General features: G+C 38.8%; 1 protein-coding gene across 1 annotated transcript; it reads right to left on the reverse strand.

Moving 5' to 3' along the window:
- Nucleotides 1-5,710: 5,710 nt before the first annotated feature.
- Nucleotides 5,711-6,649, reverse strand: LOC100481277 (olfactory receptor 51B5). Its single transcript, XM_002926107.1, has one exon. It carries the CDS (start codon nt 6,647-6,649, stop codon nt 5,711-5,713), a length of 939 nt encoding a protein of 312 aa, XP_002926153.1.
- Nucleotides 6,650-20,139: the final 13,490 nt, after the last annotated feature.

Here is a 20,139-nt window from a genome sequence, read left to right on the forward strand (position 1 = left end):
CCCCCCAGACTCTAATTTTTTCTCAGTGTTGGACGCTCCTGACTAATCCTGACTGTGTCTTACCCCCAGTGGAGCTCTTACACTGTGATCATTCCCAAGCCTTAAAGGAACAACAACTCTTAAGGATAGGCATTGGGGTAAGAAGACAACACATAGTTTTGAGCTGTAACTGAGAATTAGTCAAATTACCGAAGGCATAAAGCACAAAGAAGAGGAAAGAGAGGACAGAAAGGTAACATAGGGAGATGTGTGAGAAAGAAAACTGAACATTGAGAATAACACCAGAGGAGGAAAAGATGTGATATTGAAACCTGAATGTCATGTGACCCTGCCCTGAACCTGTACTCCCAATATCAGTCTCTCTTCCTCTGCCTGCCTCTTCCAAAGAATGTTCCTATTGTCGGAAAAAATATTCTTGGTAGCTCTGGGCTAACAAGAAAGTCTAGGTAGCAACCTGGATCTCTTAATTATTTATATATGCATCCATGATTTAAAACAAAAACAAAAGAAGACAAAACAAGAATGCACTGGGTATGTCGGGGGGTCAGTATTTCCTAGGGAGCTGAACTTTTTTGTGACAATCTGTTACACTGGACACAGCCTCAGCCCATGGATACGCATAGCTTTCCTCACTCCTGTATTCACCATCTTGCAATATCTGCATGAAGGAAGAGGAGTCCAAGAAGAGCAGTCATCTTCAATTTCTTCTCTATTATCTCCAGCCCATTCTCCCATGGTCACCAGGGCCTTACCTGGGGCACCAGGAATTAAGCGGAGAGGTAATTGTGGTCTTGATATAGAACCTGATGCAATTGTTATCTTTGAAGACCACTAATAAGATTAATTGGTGAAGTTATTTATATAGAAAAAATGCTTCTTCCGGGTCCCTTTGGCTACTGGGTAATTAAGCTTCTGGGAAATCTTCTCCTGGCCTCCTCTGGGGAAGGATGAGGGCCCCCAGAGCTGAGTCCTATCACTCCACATTGTCACTACAGACAGAAAGCAGAATTGTAGCTTTGTCTAGCAAAGGGAAATCATGCAGTCAAATCAGCCTTGTCCTTTCTGATCCCCACCTGAACAGAGACGAGACCATCAAAATTGCATTTGACTTTGCCATTCCTGAATCCGGGAGCAAGTAATCTCACTAACCTCAGATGAAGCTTGATAGTTCTCCGACATTCCCTTCCTTTGGTTTCAAATGAGATCACTTATTACACTACTTCATATATGCATTCTTAACGTGATATTATCTCATAAATGAGTCCAATTACTGATAAATTCTTTCAAACAGAAAGCTTCATATCTTCCTCTTAGTAAGTCTTATGCAGAGATCATAGTTCTTGTGTTTGGAACCATACAAGTCAAGTAAAAAGTCTTATTTTAAGTAAAAATGAAGTGAAATAGTGGACATGGAGAAGGTGTTCTTTCCATTCTTGACTTCCTCTAACAATTCATTCTTGAGTAGAAAGGACCATATTCACATTCTGGCGAGGATAAGGATCTGACGAATTCTCTTGTCTTGTCTTAGCTTTGTCTCCTAAATTTGTCCTGGAGCCTAGCCCAGCTGTAAGACTTTAAAATGAGGCTGGCTGCAATGTGGTAAACCATGTAGGTCACATTTTGGTTTCTGACATTTCAGATTCAATTAAGTTCCTCCTGAACTCTCCTCTGCCCGTAAGTCTTTCAGAAAGTCAGTTGGATTTGGGAAGTGATGTTTAGGAGTCACTCTCAGAATGATTTGAGTCTGAATTTCCTTTCCCTAAAAACTCTGCAGTAAATGCATACTTAAGGATGAATTGATTTGGGAGAGCCATATTTTGAACTGAAAATGAGGTGATGGAGTGAGCCCCTGAGATAATCCACATGATTTCAAAGCTTTCCCCATGATCCATCAGTAGGAAGATTTACCCTCTCATCCACAGGGCACCCCACCCCTGTGTGTAACTCCATTCCTGGAAGCACCACTTTCTCTAGAACAGGTAGAAGGTCATTTGCTGTAAGATGTCCCAGTCAGGATAACATTCCACGTGAGGCCTAGGACCAGTCACTGGAGAACAGGAGCAGCTGTTAGTCCATATCAACCAACACTCCAAGCAGCCACGTTTGGGGGCACTGGGAGGAAGGGGGGCACCATTTCCTTAAGTGGCCCTTATGGCTCTGTCATGCATGTGTTTTCCAAACCTTATTCATTCCTTTCATATTTCCTACAACACTGCCTGTGAAGTATCGGGTCACAGTGGCAGACTCTCTCAGATTTAGAAGAACCTCCCATCCCATGTAATGAAAGCCTTTCTTTGATGTAGTGCTTCCTGACAAGGGTCATACAGTCAGTGCCTGCCTCCCTCTGGGTCACAGAGCTCAATCTTCCTGAGAACTTGTGTTTTGAAGATATTCACCCAGACTCATCAGTAAAAATATACCTTTTGAGTTAAAATATTTTCCTCTGGCCTTACTTACCATTCCCTGGCAATGGATCAGAGCTCCGGTGTCACACAGCTTAAGGGCTATTCCTACTCCATAATGTTTATAACATATATGAAGGTAACATTCAGACATTCTAACTAAATATGTTCACTAAGGATTCAGAGAAGTCTTTTTCCTAGGAATTTTTTGCTATTTGTTGAGCGAGCCTGTGTTGATGTCACCAGCCTTCTTTTTTCTATGGCGTTCAATTCTATTATCTGTAAGCCTTCAGCATTCCACCCTAGTCCAGGCAGATCCCATCATTTAAATTTTTCCTCTGAAGGGTCCATCTCATCTTACCTATTTTTATGGGGCTTCTTTACGGTTCCTACCACCTGGCAGCTTGGTGACAAGCAATAGAACCATAGGGGCATAAACTTCTAAATTTCCTATAAAAACAAATTTTGTCTATGAGCTTATTCATAACAATGATACTCTCTGAGGACTTAGGCTATAAAATAAAAATTGACTGACATTTTTTAATTGGATATAGAGACCCCTGGGTCCTTTAAATATTTCTAATAACTCTGAATATCTAATTTAATATAAAATTAATAAGTACAAATACATCTCCTTTCATTTACCCTATACACAACTGCATCTCCTGAGAAAGAATCCAGCAATTATTTATTAATTAACATAGTGAATTTGTATGCCTCTCACTTGCCATTAGTTCATTTTATATTTGGAAGAGGAATAGTCTGCTCACTTTTTAGATCAGGTTAGGATTTTTCAATGTATCTGTAATATTTCTGACTCTCTTTCTGATCATTTTTGGACTGGATTTTGTCTTTCATCCAGAGAAATGCATGATTAGCCTTTCATTTTCTCATTCAAATTCAATATCCTTATGGTAGATTATCCTTTAAATTATAGCTTATGCTATATACTTAAAACATTCTTTGGAAGAGCAAGGATGATACTGGCAAAGACTTCTTCCTAATATATGTTCTTATAAACCTTAGATCTCCTATAACTACATGCTGATTATTCATCTCAATAGGCACTAGTGAATTTATTTATTTATCATGAAGTCCTCTAATAGTAACTCCGTACAAGTTCTTTTTATTTATTTATTTTTAAGTATTCAGTGATGATAAGCTAAATTTCAGACTTCACTAACCTGTCCTGATGGAGATTCACTTATGGGCTGGTGAGTTGGTGCAGTGGACCAATCTGAAATCCACCTGGCTTATGAATACAAAATGTATTTGCAGTGTTTCCTGGGATATACTTTTGCAAATAGGTTGCTTTTGGTACCCTGCATTTTATCACAGACATGCCGTAAATTCACAGATTTACATGAAACTCTAAATTTTGTGATGATAGTAGCCTACATCCAAGGAAATGATATGCTTATGTTAATTCATAAAAGAGATTTTTAAGAAAAATAAATGCCTAAGTCGATTGCAGTCATTTGTAGTTCTTTTGTATAAATAAATAGAGGTATTCCTTTAATCTCTTCCCTGGTCTCCCCATTTCTGTTCTCCCCCATAGCCTCTTTTCAATGAATTTGTTCCCTCAATTACTTGCAAAGAAGAAAGGAATTTCCTAAACAAAGCAATCATTTCATTAATCATTGACCAAACAGTCAGCCAGGTTTGCTTTCCTGAATTTTTTAGCTTTCATTTCCTGTATTTTGGGAAAATGGACAATGAGAAATAGAATGCAACTTACCATTGCATGCAAGTGCGTGTGCACGCACACACACACTCGCACACACACATACACGGAGTTTAGTATTCAAGCTGTGTTACTTGGATATCATCAAATACAAGAATGAAAAAAGTGAGTAAAACATACAGTTGCTCTCTTTTTATAAGCACAGTCCTTTCATAATTATATCTCTTGATGACTCAGGAAAGAGGTGAGAGTTGTAAGTTTTCTTGTGCTGGGCTCCCTGTGAGCAAAACCTGAGACAGGGTTTCAGATGTATGCGATTTATTAATGAATACTCTCTGGAAACAGGGAGCAAGAAAAACAGGGTAGGCAGGGGGAGGAGATAAGCAAGGACATAGCCCCAACTGGAGTTTAGCTTTAGGAGGGAAAGAGTTGTTATTCGCCTATGGTCTGCCTCCGGGGAAGAAGGGACTATAATCTTGGTGAAGCAGTTCCAACTGACTTGAGAATAGTAACCTGAAGAAAGCAGCAAATGTGAATGGTGAGAAGCTAACACTCATGGGAGCAAGGAGTAGGTGCACAGTTCTGTAAAGTGATCTGGACAAAGCACCAACCACGTCAATAGCATCTTTCGTATATTCCTTCTCCCGGCTCCCCTTCTTCTTTCTTTGCCCTAATCTAGATGTAATGAAAACACAGCCTCCACCTTGGAGGCTCTTTTGACTTGAGTTGCAGTCCCTTCCCAACTCATCAGAAAATTTCAATCAAAATGTGGAAATCTATTCCTTCAGTCCTTCAAGCTTTTTCATAGTAATAGGAGAGAGAAGAAATCATCTCTTCCACTTAGTCTAGTTAGCCACTGGTGAATATTCTGGAGATGGGACCAACATCAGAGCTAAAGGTGAAGTAGTAGGATAAGAATGAGGGAAAAGATGGAAGGGAGTACTGACTATGTCTGTTTCTTCTCTTTTATCCATGGCTCCTCTTATCACAAACTAGCTTTTCATAAGTAGGTCCTGCCTTGGGGAATAAATATAAGCTTATAGTTCTTGAGACAAACTAATGATCATTTGATGGAAAGGGGAAGCAACAATGATATCTTTGGGATGATAAGTGATTACAACACTGAGTGAGGAAGAATTCATATTTCTTTACAGGAAAATTCCAGGCCATCAGTGGCCAAACATACCGGTTCCCACAATTTGTGTGAATATCTGTGGAGCAATTCATGGGAGTTAGATTGAATTGGATATAAATAGACCAAACTTTATTTTATGCAAACCAACTATTATTTTATATCCTTATAACTCTGTTCCTATCTGCCACCTTTCGAACCCCAAAGAAATACATTTTAGATACATTATAGATACACATTTAAACAGCTAGAGTATTGTTAACACAAAAATTGAGTGGCTAAAGTGTACGAACATTTTCTTTTAAATAACTGCACAAATTAGATGAGACCAAAGCCCCGAGCTTACGGAGATCATGTAGGACAATTTGTAGTTCTACTGTAGCAAGCATTTTACCAAGAGATCTGATCACGGGTGTTTGATATGAGACTTCTTTGCCAAAACCTGCCAAAACCCAGAGTTCTCACACCCTGAAGGATTATGATGGTCAGAGATCACACTTCAGCTCTACGGGTAGTAAAAAGGCGAAGAATGCCACTCTGGATCTGCTTGGTCTTGACACTGTAGATTACAGGATTCATTAGTGGAGGGAAAAGAAAATATACGTAGCTCATAGTGAGATGTACAATATGTGGGACCTGCTTCCCAAACCGATGAATCAGAGACAATCCAATCACTGTGACATAGAAAACCAGGACACAGCAGATATGGGAGACACAGGTGTTAAGGGCCTTGGCCCTCTCTTCTTTGGAGGCAATGCTCAGGACGCTTTTGAGTATCAACACATAGGAGATGAGGATAATCAGAGAATCCAGCACAAATATAAGGACTACAAGCACAACTGGATACAGGCGATTGAAGGTGGTATCAGCACAGGCCAGTTTGATGACATCCTGGTGAAGGCAGAATGCATGGGAGAGGACATGGGAATGGCAATAGGGGAAAAAGTAAAGGGGTAAGATCGGGGGGATAACAGATACAAAGCCCCTCATCAGAACTCCCAGCCCAATTTTCAGAACTTGATTATTAGTGAGTATAGAGGTATATCTAAGGGGGTGGCAAATGGCAATAAAACGATCATAAGCCATAGCAAGCAAAACACCAGACTCTACAAAGGCAAGTGAGTGTATAAAATAGGCTTGAGAAAAACAGGCTGCTTTTCCAATCTCCCTGTGATCCAACCAGAGGACTCTCAGCACCGTAGGCATTGTGGTCAAGGTCAGCCCTAGGTCTGTGGCTGCCAGCATGGCCAGGAAGTAGTACATAGGCTCATGAAGGTTGTGGTCTTCCTTAACGAGAAGAAGGAGGGTACTGTTACTTAAAAGGATAGAGATGTAGATGAAAAAGAAGGGTGTGGAAATCCAGTGGTGAACTGCCTCCCAGCCTGGAAAACCAGTCAACAGGAAGGAACTGGAACTACTGTTGGGCCACATGTTGGGTCTATCCAGAAGAGATGTCTTTTTTTCTTAGTTATTACCACAGAAATGAAGCCCCACTTTCAAGGTATCACTCCAACTATATCATCTCAGAATTCTGTCTTAAAGGTAATAAGGACATCAGTATAAGCCATTGTTTCTCAAAATACATTCTTAGGACAACTTGTTGTATCTTCTGCGTCCTTAACTGCATATTCCAGGGACAATCCCCTTCCTACTTCACTAAATCCTTGGTGTTTCATATGGTCATCTGCATTCTAACAAGTTCCCCAGGAAATTTCTGATACACGCTACATTTAGAAAAAATGTCCATCAACTATGCAGAAGAATCCATACTTGAAGGATTTCAAGGAACCCAACCCTGACCTGACTATGCTTGCCTTCACAACATTATCCTGCACTTGTAGGACTTCTCTGAATTCTCAACAAAAGTCCCAGGAGTCTAAGAGAAAACACATATGGAAAGAAAAGCTGTACCACTACCACCATTTCCAAGGAGCAGACAGGTAAGAGGAAGAGGTACTTTGTCTCCCTACTTCATGGAATAGTTTTGGGAAGACAAATATTATGTGCTTATTGGCCTCCTCCCAGTTACTATAGAGCTACTCACTATTCATTATAATAGACTAGACTAATTGGAAGTTAGATAATTGCAGGCCCTGGAGCTGGAATAAATGCTTAGGCCAGCTAAGGATATGGCTCATGATTGAGTTTATCCTTCAGTTTGAAAAAATTTATCTTATTTCCATGTAATTTCTTTCTCTTTCCTTTTACTTTTCTGTAGACCCATTATCATAACTCCATAGAACCTGATTTCTCCCTTTTCAAGTTCTCCATTTGTATTTAAACATCCCTCTTCTTGATCTCCTTCCTTTCATATCCAGCCATGCACTTCTGAACCTGTCTCAGGCAATAAAAAATGAGAGCCCTGTTACTGCTTACAGAGTTGCCTGTTCGTGGAGGGAAGAGGTATGTCCTTTAAGAAGGTCTCGACATCCCTTCTGCCACTAGATTGTGGACTACTTGAATATAGAAACCATGTTTTATTTGCCTTGCCCAACACCTAGTGAAGTACCTAACGTATTGTGTATATACATAAACCCATTACATCTATACATCGATTATATGTAAATATATGTATACATGCATACATGTACATATATCTGTATGTGCATATGTACATACACACACATGCATTTATACAATTATATGTATATACATTAATTCACCCAGGATTTTTTGAGCCTCCACTGTGTGATAAGCATGACATTTTAAGTACTGAAGTCACTGATCTTATAAGCCATAAATGAAGTTAGAAAAGAAATAAGCATTTAGATAAATAGAAGTTCAATTTGAAAATAAAACAGCACAACTGAATAGAGATTGAGGGGGAGGATGTTGCATACAGTTTAGTAATGGATGATCTGGGACTGCGGCTCTGGCTCTGACGAAGTGACATTTGAGCTGAGACCTGAATAACCATGAGAGCTGGCCCCATGAAGATGTGGAGGGAGAGTGTTCCATTTAGAGGGGGAAATTAGCATGCCTGGAGCTTGGTGAGCAAACAAGAGAGACAATAGATACCATCAGGGACCCAGGCAGTGGTCAGGTCTCACAGGGCCTTACAGATAACACGGGAACTTTGTGATGAAAACACATTGGAGAACTTAAAAATCACAGTAGAGGAGGGCCTAGTGACATACTGAAATTTGCATTTTTAAATATCACTTGGACTGCTTTGTGAGGAATGGATAATTAAGCAAGATCAAACAAAGGATAGTAGTTAGAAAGCCATCAAAATAATCCAGCTGAGAATGTTGATTTTGACTAAGAGGGCAGTGAAAATAAAGAAAATGTAAACAGATCAAGATATATATTTTAGGTAGTACCATGATTTGCTGATACATTAGAAGTGGGAATGAGGGAAAAACAAAATGAGATTGGCTTATTTCTTTGTGTGTGAGATGTCTGGCTTGAGCAAATGGGAGGATGGTGAAGTAATTTATTCAAAAGGGATGTTTGAAAGATATATATTGACTCATGAGGAAAACAAAAGTTATCAGTAAATATGGATGAATTGGAGAAAATGGATGTCTTTTTTTTTTTTTTTCTGGCTGCATACCAGAACAGTTTATTCAAGCTGTTTTCCCCCCTAAGTTAAAAAGGATATTCTCATTCAAGAATGGTTCTGTGAAGTGATTTTGCCGTGGAAACTACCACCCTTAAGATTCTCTCAAAGAAAACCGTGCACCCGTGTAGATGAGATTAAACTCCAAGTTTCTAGCAGCGAAAAGGTGCCGGACAACTGGGCTTGAGGCAGTGATTCAGCCCTTTCGGCCTGACACTAAGTGACAGAGAATTAGCAGAATCCTTTCTCATTGTCCATATTCTCTCTTTAGGATTAATATACATAAATTTAGTGTTTACTGAAAATATGATGGGTATTGTTTATTAATCCCACATAGCTGTCCTCTCCTTATGTGTTCTAAATACAGCTTCGTTCCCCCTACTTCTCCCACTCTTAACCCAATGTCTTAATGCAATTTTGTGAAGAATTCACCTTATAAAAGCATATGTAACACTGTAATAAATCACGATAGATAAAGCCCCCTCAAAGTGGAGGGGATCCATTCTATTTTGCCAATAACCTTCAACTCAGTTTCCTCTTCTCTATTTCCAAGAATTCCATTTGATCTACCTTGTACTCCATGCTATGAGAAATTTACAGGTCTTTAGCTAAGAGCTTCTTGTAGTTTCTGAGAAGAAGGACATCGGGAAAAGATTCAAAAGCTGAGGGAAGACCATTGGGAAGGAAAGAGGTTATGAAGATTTGAAATAGAACTAAGAAGTAGAATCTATGGTTACGTTTGTTGAAATTCAAGTAATCTACCGTTTAAAGCTATAACCTTTCTCTGCTTCATTTAAATATCTTGTAGAATAAGTGATGCCTCTGTGTTCATCCCCTAGAAAGGATAGGAGACATGAGAGAGGGTCAACCATATTCATACCACTGAGCATGGCAGGTCTGAGGTACTCATGCCCAAATCTCTTTCCAAGTGCTATCAACTCCAGACTGAGATCTGTGCACTCATCAACAACCATGAGCTATAAAGATCCTTCCCTTCTTCCCCGTCTTCTTTCCAGACAAGCTTAGAGGAGTGTCCTAGTACCCTTTTCCTGAATACACTAGGTGCTTCCCCATACTCACATGCACCATTGCTTGGATGTTGGCGATAACGAGCAGATTCTTGAGACTCAGATCATATGGCTCCTTCTCAAAGTCAACTACGAGATATAGTCAGTGGGGTTATTAATGAAGAAAGCACCTCCCCAGAGTTTTTCCTTTTCCAACCAATTGCAGATCTCAAGAAGGATTTTCTCTATCTTAATGCCTTCTATGAAGGAGAGGGAACATTTAACTAATCTCCCCAAAATCTTAAAACATCTTCTCCAAATAAGGTAAGGAATTAACAGAGCCTCAGGTGGCAGCTTTATGTGTGAGAAATCAGAGCCCCTATCTTTATGGCCCCAGTAGAACTTGATTTCACCTATGGGAGACCACTTATCTTCCACATCTACTTCAAAGGTCAAATCTTTCCCAATTGCTCTCAAGAGGAAACTTAATGCATCTTCTTGGCCTAAGACTTTTGAATTCTCTCTCTTTTTTAAGATTTATTTATTTATTTCAGGGAGAGAGTGAGTGTGAGAGCAGGAGGTGGGGCAGAGGGAGGCGGAGAAAAAGAATGTTAAGCAGACTATGCTGAGCTTGGAGCCCAATTCAGGGCTAAATCCTACGACCCTGAGACCATGACCTGAGTTGAAATCAAGAGTCGGACGCTTAACTGAATGAGCCACTCTGTGCCCCTAAGTCTTTTGAATTTGAATTATATTTTCTTCTTGGTTTATCTCAAAGCTAGCTTGAGAGTGGAAAGTGAGATGGACTGGAGTCAACATGGTAAGAGCCAATCAGCCTTCCCTAGTAATCAACATGAACCCACTATCTGCAGTCCTCATCATTCCTTTATTGACTTCACCTTGNCTTTACTGACTTCACCTTGCCAGAATTTTTCTGTTTTCCTGGAAGGGACATGAACATACCTATAACATAGTGCTTCAGCCAAGCATATCTCATCACTTTAGTCCCACGGATGATAATATCTGTGGTTTCTACTTTGACCACGGCATGTTGCCTCTTANGCCAGAATTTTTCTGTTTTCCTGGAAGGGACATGAACATACCTATAACATAGTGCTTCAGCCAAGCATATCTTATCACTTTAGTGATGATAATATCTGTGGTTTCTACTTTGACCACGGCATGTTGCCTCTTGCTGGTTTTAGAGGAAAATAAACATATAGTACCCATGAACAAATTTCCTGTCCCTGAAGATCTGTTTGGGTTTCTACTATGCTTTGTTAGAATTAATGCTTAATGCAAATCAGAGATGCAAATGACTACTCTTAGAATCATCAACTGTCACTAACTGTTACAAGCTGAATAGGGTCAACCTCATATGTTGAAGTCCTCCTTAACTCTCGGTACCTCAGAATATGGCTGCATTTGGAGATATGGCCTATTAGGGAAGTGATTAAGTTAAAATGAGGCTATCAGAGTGGGCCCTAATGCAATCCAACTAGTGTCCTTAGAGGAAGAGGAAATTTGGCCATACAGAGAGACCGCAGTGTACACAGAGGAAAAGCCATGTGAAGACATAGGGAGAAGATGGCTATCTACAAGCCAAGAGAGAGGCTTCGGAAGAAACCAACCATGCCAACTCCTTGATCCAGGACATCTAACTTCCAGAGCTATGAGACGATAAATTTCTGTTGTTTAAGCCACGCAGTCGGTGGTACTTGGTTATGGCAGCTCTAGAAAACCAGTACACTAGCAATGTAAACATGGACAAGTTACATAACCTCTTCAGTACTGAATGTGTATTTAGGTATAAACTTAATAAAATTTGTACAGGACCGGATGCTAAAAGTTACAAAATTCTGATGAATGGTATCAAAGAAGACCTATGTAAATGGAGAGACATACTGTGTTCATGGATCAGAAGATTCAATATAGTAAACAGGTCGATTTTCCCCAAATTGATCCATAGGTTTAATACAATTCCTGTCAATCCCAGCAAAGATTTTACAGATATAGATAGGCTTATTATAAAATGTACACAGAAGACAAAAGATCTAAATAGCTAAAAAAAAATTTGAAAAATAATAATAAAATGGGAAGAATAACTCTATTCAATGTTAAGGGCTATTTTATAGCTATAGTAATCAAGCTGTGTGATATTGATGGAGGGACAAACATATAGAAAAATGGAACATAATAGGAAACCCAGAAATAGAAGAGACTGACATTGATATGTTCAACTGATTTTTAAAATTTTCTTTTCACTTTTATTTTTTTTTAATTCCCCCAGCTTTATGGAGAACTGACAAAATAACCCCATGTAAATTTTAAGGTATACAAGGTGAGGACTTGATACACATATATATTGTAAAATGATTAACACAGTAAAGTTAATAAACACCTCCATCACCTCACATAATTACCACTTGTGTGTGTGTGTGTGTGTGTGTGTGTGTGTGTGATGGGAACCTTCAAGATTTACTTTCTCAGCAACTGTCAAGTACATAATACAGTACTGTTAATTATAGTCGCTATACTCCATACCCTCTGATCAACATCTGCCCATTCGCCAGACTCCCAGCCCTTGTTGGCCACTATTCTACTCTATTTCTAAGTTTGTATTTTTTTTAGATTCCACATATAGTGAGATCATACAATATTTTTCTTTCTCTATTTAACCTTAGCATAATTTCACATAGCAGGGTGCCCTCAAAATTCATCCATGTTGCCACAAAAGTCAGAATTTCCTTCTTTTCTCAGGACTAAATAATATCCCATTATATGTCTATGTATATACATATACAGATAAAGAAAACCTGGTATATATTTTTTTTCTTTACCTGTTCATCTGTTGATAGATATGTAGGTTGTTTCCATGTCTCGGTTACTCTGTATAATGTTACAATGAACTTGGAGATACAGCTATCTCTTTGAGATAGTGATTTCACTTCCTTCAGCTATGTACCCAGAAGTTAATTGCTGTATAATATGGTAGTTCTATTTTTAATTTTTGAGTAACCTCCGTCGTGTTTTCCATAGTGGCTGTACTAATTTGTATTTCTACCAACAGCACACAAGGGTTCCCTTTCCTCCACGTCCTCACTAACACATTATCTCTTGTCTTCTTGATGATAAACATTCTAAGAGATGTAAGGTGATATCTCATTGTAGTTTTCATTTGCATGTCTCAAATGATGAGGGATGTTGGGCATATTTTCATGTACCTGTTGGCCATTTATATGGTTTTTTTTTGGAAAAATGTCTATAAAGGTCTTCTGCCCATTAACTAATTGAACTGTTTTTGTTTTTGTTGTCATTGTTGTTGTTTTGCTTTTGTGGTTTTTTTTTACTATTGAGTTATATGAGTTCCTAAGATATTTTGGATATTAATCCCTTATCAGATGTATGATTTGCAGATATTTTCCCTCATTCCATAGGTTGCTTTTTCATTTGGTTGACTGTTTCTTTTGCTGTGCAGAAGCTTTCTGTTTGATATAGTCCCACCTATTAATTTTGTTACTTGCTTTTCTGGTGTCATATCCAAAACTTCTCACCGAGATCAATGTCAAGGAGTTTTTCTCTTATGTTTTCTTCTAGCAGTTTTATGTTTTCAGGTCTTACATTTAAGTCTTTAACTCATTTTGAGTTACTTTGTGTGAGTGGTGTAAGATGGAGGTTTAATTTCATTCTTGCATATGAATATCCAGTATTCCCAACACTATTTATCGAGGAGACTTTTCCCATTGAATATTCTTGGCTCCCTTGTCAAATATTATTTTACCATATATGTGTGAGTTTATTTCTTGGCTCTTGATTCTGTTCTATTGGTCTATTTTTCCGTTTTTATGTCAGTACCATGCTGTTTTGACTGTCCTAGCTTTGTAATAAAGTTTGAAATCAGTAAGTGTGATGCTTCGAGTTCTTTTCTTCTTTCTCAGGATCGCTTTGGCTATCTGGGAATTTTAGTGGTTCCACATACGCAGTAATGCAAGAAAAGCAATTAAAAGATGTCCAAATAGGAAAGGAAAAGATAAAATTATCTCTAATTGCAGATGATTTGATCTTATATAGAGAAAATACTAAATACTCCACTAAAAAACTATTAGAAATAATAAGCAAATTTGGGGTACCTGGGTGGCTCAGGTGGTTGAACGTCTGCCTTCAGCTCAGGTCATGATCTTTGGGTCCTGGGATTGAGGCCTGCGTTGGACTCCCTCCTCAGTGGGGAGTCTGCTTCTCCCTCTGCCTCTCCCCCTGGTTTGTGCTCTCTCTCTCACTCACTCTCGCTCTAAAATGAATGAATGAATAAATAAATAAGTAAATAAAATCTTTAAAACAAAGAAATAATAAGTAAATTCAGTCAAGTTTCAGGTTACAAAATTGACATATAAAAATGTTCATTTCGGGAGGAGATTATGCTAAGTGAAATAAGTCAAGCAGAGAAAGACAATTATCATATGGTTTCACTCATTTGTGGAACATAAGGAATAGCAGGGAGATCGGTAGGAGAAGGAAGGGAAGAATGAAGGGGGGGTAAACAGAAGGGGGAATGAACCACAAGAGACTCTGGACTCTGGGAAACAAACTGAGGGCTTCAGAGGGGAGGGGGTGGGGGACTGGGATAGGCTGGTGATGGGTATTAAGGAGGGCACTTATTGCATGGTGTTACACACAAATAATGAATCATGGAACACTACATCAAAAACTAAGGATATACTCTATGGCGACTAACATACATAATAAAAAATTATTATGAAAAAATGTTCATTTCTGTACTATACAATGTACTTTACTGTACAATGTACTGTACAATGAACTATACAAAGAAATGAAAGAAAGAGAGAAAGACCAATTTACATTACATTCACAATAGCACACAGAACCATAAAATACTTGGGAATAAATTTAACCAAGGAGGTAGAAGACCTGTACACTGAAAATTATAAGACACCGATGAAATAAATTAAAGAAGGCCCAAAAAATGGAAAGATATTTCATGTTCATGGATAGAAAGAATAGATATTGTTAATATGTCCACAATCCCAAAGACATCTGTAGATTCAGTGCAATCCTGACCAAAATTCCAATGGCAATTTTGAATTGATTGTTGACAAGCTTACAAAAGTAATTCAATGAAGGAAGGAGAGCCCCTTCTACAAATAGTGTTGGAGTAATTAGCCATCTCTGGGAGGGGGCGGGGGGAGAAATACTCCCACTTTATACAAAGTTAACTCAAAATGGATTTGGACCATAAGTTTAAATGTAAAATGTGAAACTCTAAAACTGGTAGAAGAAAAGGGAAAATCTTTGGGGCCTAAGGCAACGTGAAGAGTGAACAAACATCTCACTGAAGAGAATGCACAGTTGGCACATAAAATCATGAAAAGATATTAACATTATTAATCATTAGGAAAATGTAAATTAAAACCACATTCAGATATGGCTAGAACATTACAGAATAACCTGAATGAAAAACAGCACCAAATGCTGTCAAGGATGCAGAGGATATGAATCATTCTTGCATTACTGGTGGGAACAGAAAGTGAAAAAAGAAAGAAAAAGGAAGGAAGGAAGGAAGGAAGGAAGGAAGGAAGGAAGGAAGGAAAGAAGGAAGGAAGGAAAGAGAGCCAATAATTCTATTTATGTAACTTTCTTGAAAAACAAAATTTTAGATACGGAGCTTGGATAAGTATATGCCAAAGGTTAAGAATGAGGGGAAGGGGAAAGGAAGAGAGGTGAGTAGGTTTATAAAAGAGTAGCATTAGGTAGCCTGATGGAAATGGATCGGTTTTGTATTTTGTCTGTTATCGTATTGAAAGAATCTACACGTGATACAATTGCATAAAGCTATCCACACATACAGATGAGTGCATGTAACACTGGTGATATTTAGGTCATCTCTGTGGATCACGCCAATATCAGTTTGCTGGTTTGATATCATACTATAGTTACACTAGATGTTACCACTGGAAAAGAATGGATGAAAGGTCCATAGGATCTTCCTATACATATTTTTGCAACTTCTTAAGAACCCATAATTTTATCAAAATAAAAAGTTAAGAAACCAAAGACCCTTAAAATATAAGGTGTGATTTGTTTGTTTATTGAACTTGTTTTGAAACACTCGTGTATATGCTCCTGTAAAACTTAGGAGACCCCCTGTGCTGATAGGAACTGCTGAAACCCTGGAGGTACTTCTTTACTATCTGGATAATACGCTCCAACTGTCCATTGGTCAGTTGATGGGAGTGGTGGGAACAGTGGTTAGATTAGGAGACATAAATCTGAAAAATCTTGGAAAATAGCCTCCAAATACAGGGTATCAATAAGGAAATTGTAGACAAGTTGATCTGACGGCCAGATTCCCCTTCAAGGAAAGACCTGCTGCCCAACTCTGGGAGTGGGGTCAGCAGACGGCCTCCAGCTCAACTTCTGCAGGGTCTCTCTTGGCTGCGGGGCACCATTGCTCAAGGTCATGCCCTTCCTTCTTAGGTGACTAAGTGAGGACAGGTCTTAAAAGTCTGTCCATTTAACTCCAACATGAGGTAGAAATAGCTACTCCTCCACGTCTTTCCTCTCCATTGGCGGAGGCTCTGTCAGCCTGTATCTCAGTTTGATTTCTTCCTTTGCCAAATTCCGTTTCCTCCTTTCTTTCAAAAGTCGAACCTCTAATAAACAACTTTCACCCCAAACTTGATCTTAGTATCTGTTTCTGGAGAACCCACCCAGTGACAGGAACATACTCAGTTATCAGGTGTCCCAACCATCTGTGAAAGTATAAAGTTCATTGCTCCATAAGAATATAAATGTTCCAGACAGAGAGCTACTGAAGGCAATTCGATGATACCATGGACCGTTTCTGCCAACAAAATCATGCCGTGACTATGTGAATGTGTTCAAGAAGGTATCTCAAACTATGGGTTATTCTGGGATCAGGACAGAATATAGGCTGATCAAAGGCACAAAATTAATCTAGACACAAAAATGGTGTTGGATCCCAACTTCATACCTTAGAAAAAAATTCAATCTGTGGTATAGTTAAAACAAAGCTATTGTAAAGTAACAGAGAGGTTTTTATTCACTGACTTGGGATTTAAGTTTTCTTACATATTACACACAAACAAGAAACACAAATAAATCTACACTAAAAACAACTTATTTTGTGAAAAAAATTATTATTAAGAGAATGAAAAAGCCAGCTATAGGGTAGCAAAGACATTTGCTATACTCATGTCAATAATTTATAAGTAACACCCTAAAATCAACAAGAAAATGACAACCCACTTTTTATAATGGGCAAAAGATTAAAATATGTCCCTCACGAGGGGCAACTGATGAATAAATATATGAAAAGCTATGCACATTATTGGTCCCTAGAGAAACGCAAATTAAAACCACAGTGAGATAGCACAACACACTCGGTAGAATGACTTATCAAAAACCTTGAAATACATAGTGTTGCCGAAGACGTAAAGCAGTGGAGACTCATGAACTACTGGTAGAATAGAAAGTCACGCAATCACTTCAGAAAGGACCTGCCCATTTCTACTAGCATCGATGAACGTATGTCTTTCCAAGGGATCGTATTCCTTTGATTTGGTCCCATGGAAGTTCATATGTCCGTGCACACAGTGATCAATTCAACGTGTCCCAGAATGATCAGAGTAGCATTATTGGAAGTAGCCCCAACTATTACTGAGGATTGAGAGTATAAAAGTAATATGGGGTTTATTCATACAAAGAAATACTATATAAAAATAGAAATGAACACACCACTGCTACATGCAAACACGCGGATATTTCTCACAACTTAAAGACGAGCGTAGACGCCAAACACAAAGGGCACAGGGAGTAGGATTCCACTTATAGGAAGGTCACAAATGGGTAAAACTAATCTGAAAGCTGGACTGCAGAGGGGCACAAAAGGGGCTTTGCTGTGCTCTGTTTCTTGTTATAGGTGGTAATTACAGTGTTGAATTTATTTTGCAACAAATTCATTGAGCTGGACCTTTATAATTTGGGTGCATTTCTTTATGTAAATTTGCGTCAATAATTTTTTTACTAAAAAAACGCTCATTTAAGTATTTCTTTTTTTTTTAAAGATTTTATTTATTTATTTGACAGAGATAGAGACAGCCAGCGAGAGAGGGAACACAAGCAGGGGGAATGGGAGAGGAAGAAGCAGGCTCATAGCGGAGGAGCCTGATGTGGGGCTCGATCCCATAACGCTGGGATCACGCCCTGAGCTGAAGACAGACGCTTAACTGCTGTGCCACACAGGCGCCCCTCATTGAAGTATTTCTTGATCGTCAGTTTAGGTTTATCTATAATATATCTTCCCAATACTATTTTCTTCCTCATTGTATCAATAATTAAATAATCAAATAAATTAAATTTAAGCTGTAATTGAGTGAAATTGAATCTCATCATTTGCTTAATGATAAAAAGAATATATCCATGTGTTCATTTGCATATCTTCTAAATATACATCCATGACTAGAATCTAATATAGTCAAATTTTTAAAACGTTTTGCTAAGTCGAATGGTGTTTGCAAGTTAGTGGCTTTAATCGGGAAATGAAAATTACTCTTCATCAGAGACACGTCACTAAATTGCTTGTGACATCAGTTGCAGAAACTGGGGAATATGGCATTGATTCTATACTTTAATTACTTGGATATTCATGTGCCATAAAATTGTAAAAGATGGAGTTTATTTCTCAAATAATTTAGTGTTCAGTGGGGGAAGATAGGTTGAAATATAAATAATTAAAATAAGTGTGATTGATTATGACAAAGGTAATCATAGCTGACGCTGACCAAGTGCTTATTATATGTTGTACTATTTTAAGTGATTTCTATTTAAGCCTCACAAGAACTTAAGGCGATGGTGATTACTGTCACATGCATTTTAGAGATAAGGAGCACAAGATACAATGAGGTTAAATCCTCCAAGTGTCAAAGTGACACAGCAAGAGCTGGTCACAGTGTAAACCGAATACTCAAGTTCTAGCACTGATGCTTTTAATCACATGTGTATTGTGTTGTCATCTTTTTACGGGAAAAGTGAGTAAGACTCCTGGTTTCCAGATAATTGGCATTTAGAATTCCTGTCCTCCATATCTTACTCATAATTTGATTAAAATCTACTGCCATCCTTGCTCAGCCTTCTTCTGGAGAACATGGGGATAGAGGACTTAGACAGAGGGAAAAGAGGAAATCAGGGATTGGCCAGGGATGCTCTCTTCTGTGAGACAGGGCTCTGGGCTCCCATTGGCTTCAGCCAGATTTTGAGACTAGGGGAAGGACAGTGGGTTGGGGAGAACTCTTACTTCGCCAAAGTGATGTCCTGCTCTCCTCTAATTTGTACACATTCCTCATTTTAGGGACAAGGATTGAGAGTACCCACAGACAAGTAGGGAAAATGTTTTCTCAAGAACTCTGTTTCAGTCCACATTCCTAGTTGGGCTACTTTGCCTTCCATATGCCGATAGATATAAACAACTAATCACTCTCCTAGCAACGACGATTTTACTTAAGCCTTTTTTTTTTTTTCTACAGACAGAGACCCTGGGGACTGCTGTTCAGGGCCCCAGATCTCCAAAGTCAAGGGTTCAAATAAAGATTAAAACGATGGAAGGAGGGATGAATGAAGGGATGGAGGGATATGGAGAGGGAGGGACAATGAGTGTACTAAATCTGGAATGGACCCCAGAGATGAGTTTCTGAAATAAATGTTCTTACCTGCCAAGATTTTGTGCAGACTATGAAAAAAAAATAGCATTATGACTGAGTTCTTGGTAAGGCTAAGGACTCCAGTTTCACACTGTGGAATGAACAATGAAAAAGAAACAAAATTCAGGTCAGCGAGGGTATGTAATGAATCTTCTCTCTGATAGCTCACTGCAGGTAACAGGGTAGAGAGGGCAGGAAATAAGGAGTTTGTTTCTGGACAAGAGAACATGATAGCATTCTCTGTCAAGAGTATGTGGAGAGGGGACGCCTGGGTGGCACAGCAGTTAAGCGTCTGCCTTTGGCTCAGGGCGTGATTCCAGTGTTATGGGATTGAGCCCTACATCAGGCTCCTCTGCTATGAGCCTGCTTCTTCCTCTCCCACTCCCCCTGCTTGTGTTCCCTCTCTCGCTGGCTGTCTCTATCTCTGTCGAAAAAATAAATAAAATATTTTTTTAAAAAAAAGAGTATGTGGAGAACAGGCATGGGTCTTCAAGACTTTTCAACACCTCTAAAACTTGGCTTCTTTAAGGATTACCTCCTCAAATGTATAAAATAAGGCCAAGGACAGATTCTGGAACACATGAAGTAAGGAAGACTTATGGGAACAAACCAGATGAT

The sequence above is a fragment of the Ailuropoda melanoleuca genome, chromosome 8 (genome assembly GCF_002007445.2).
Source record: "Ailuropoda melanoleuca isolate Jingjing chromosome 8, ASM200744v2, whole genome shotgun sequence".
Classification (NCBI taxonomy): domain Eukaryota; kingdom Metazoa; phylum Chordata; class Mammalia; order Carnivora; family Ursidae; genus Ailuropoda; species Ailuropoda melanoleuca.

What these genes read in the sequence shown, in the direction of transcription:
- LOC100481277 (XM_002926107.1), bottom strand. Translation starts at nt 6,649, where the DNA reads ATGTGGCCCAACAGTAGTTCCAGTTCCTTCCTGTTGACTGGTTTTCCA.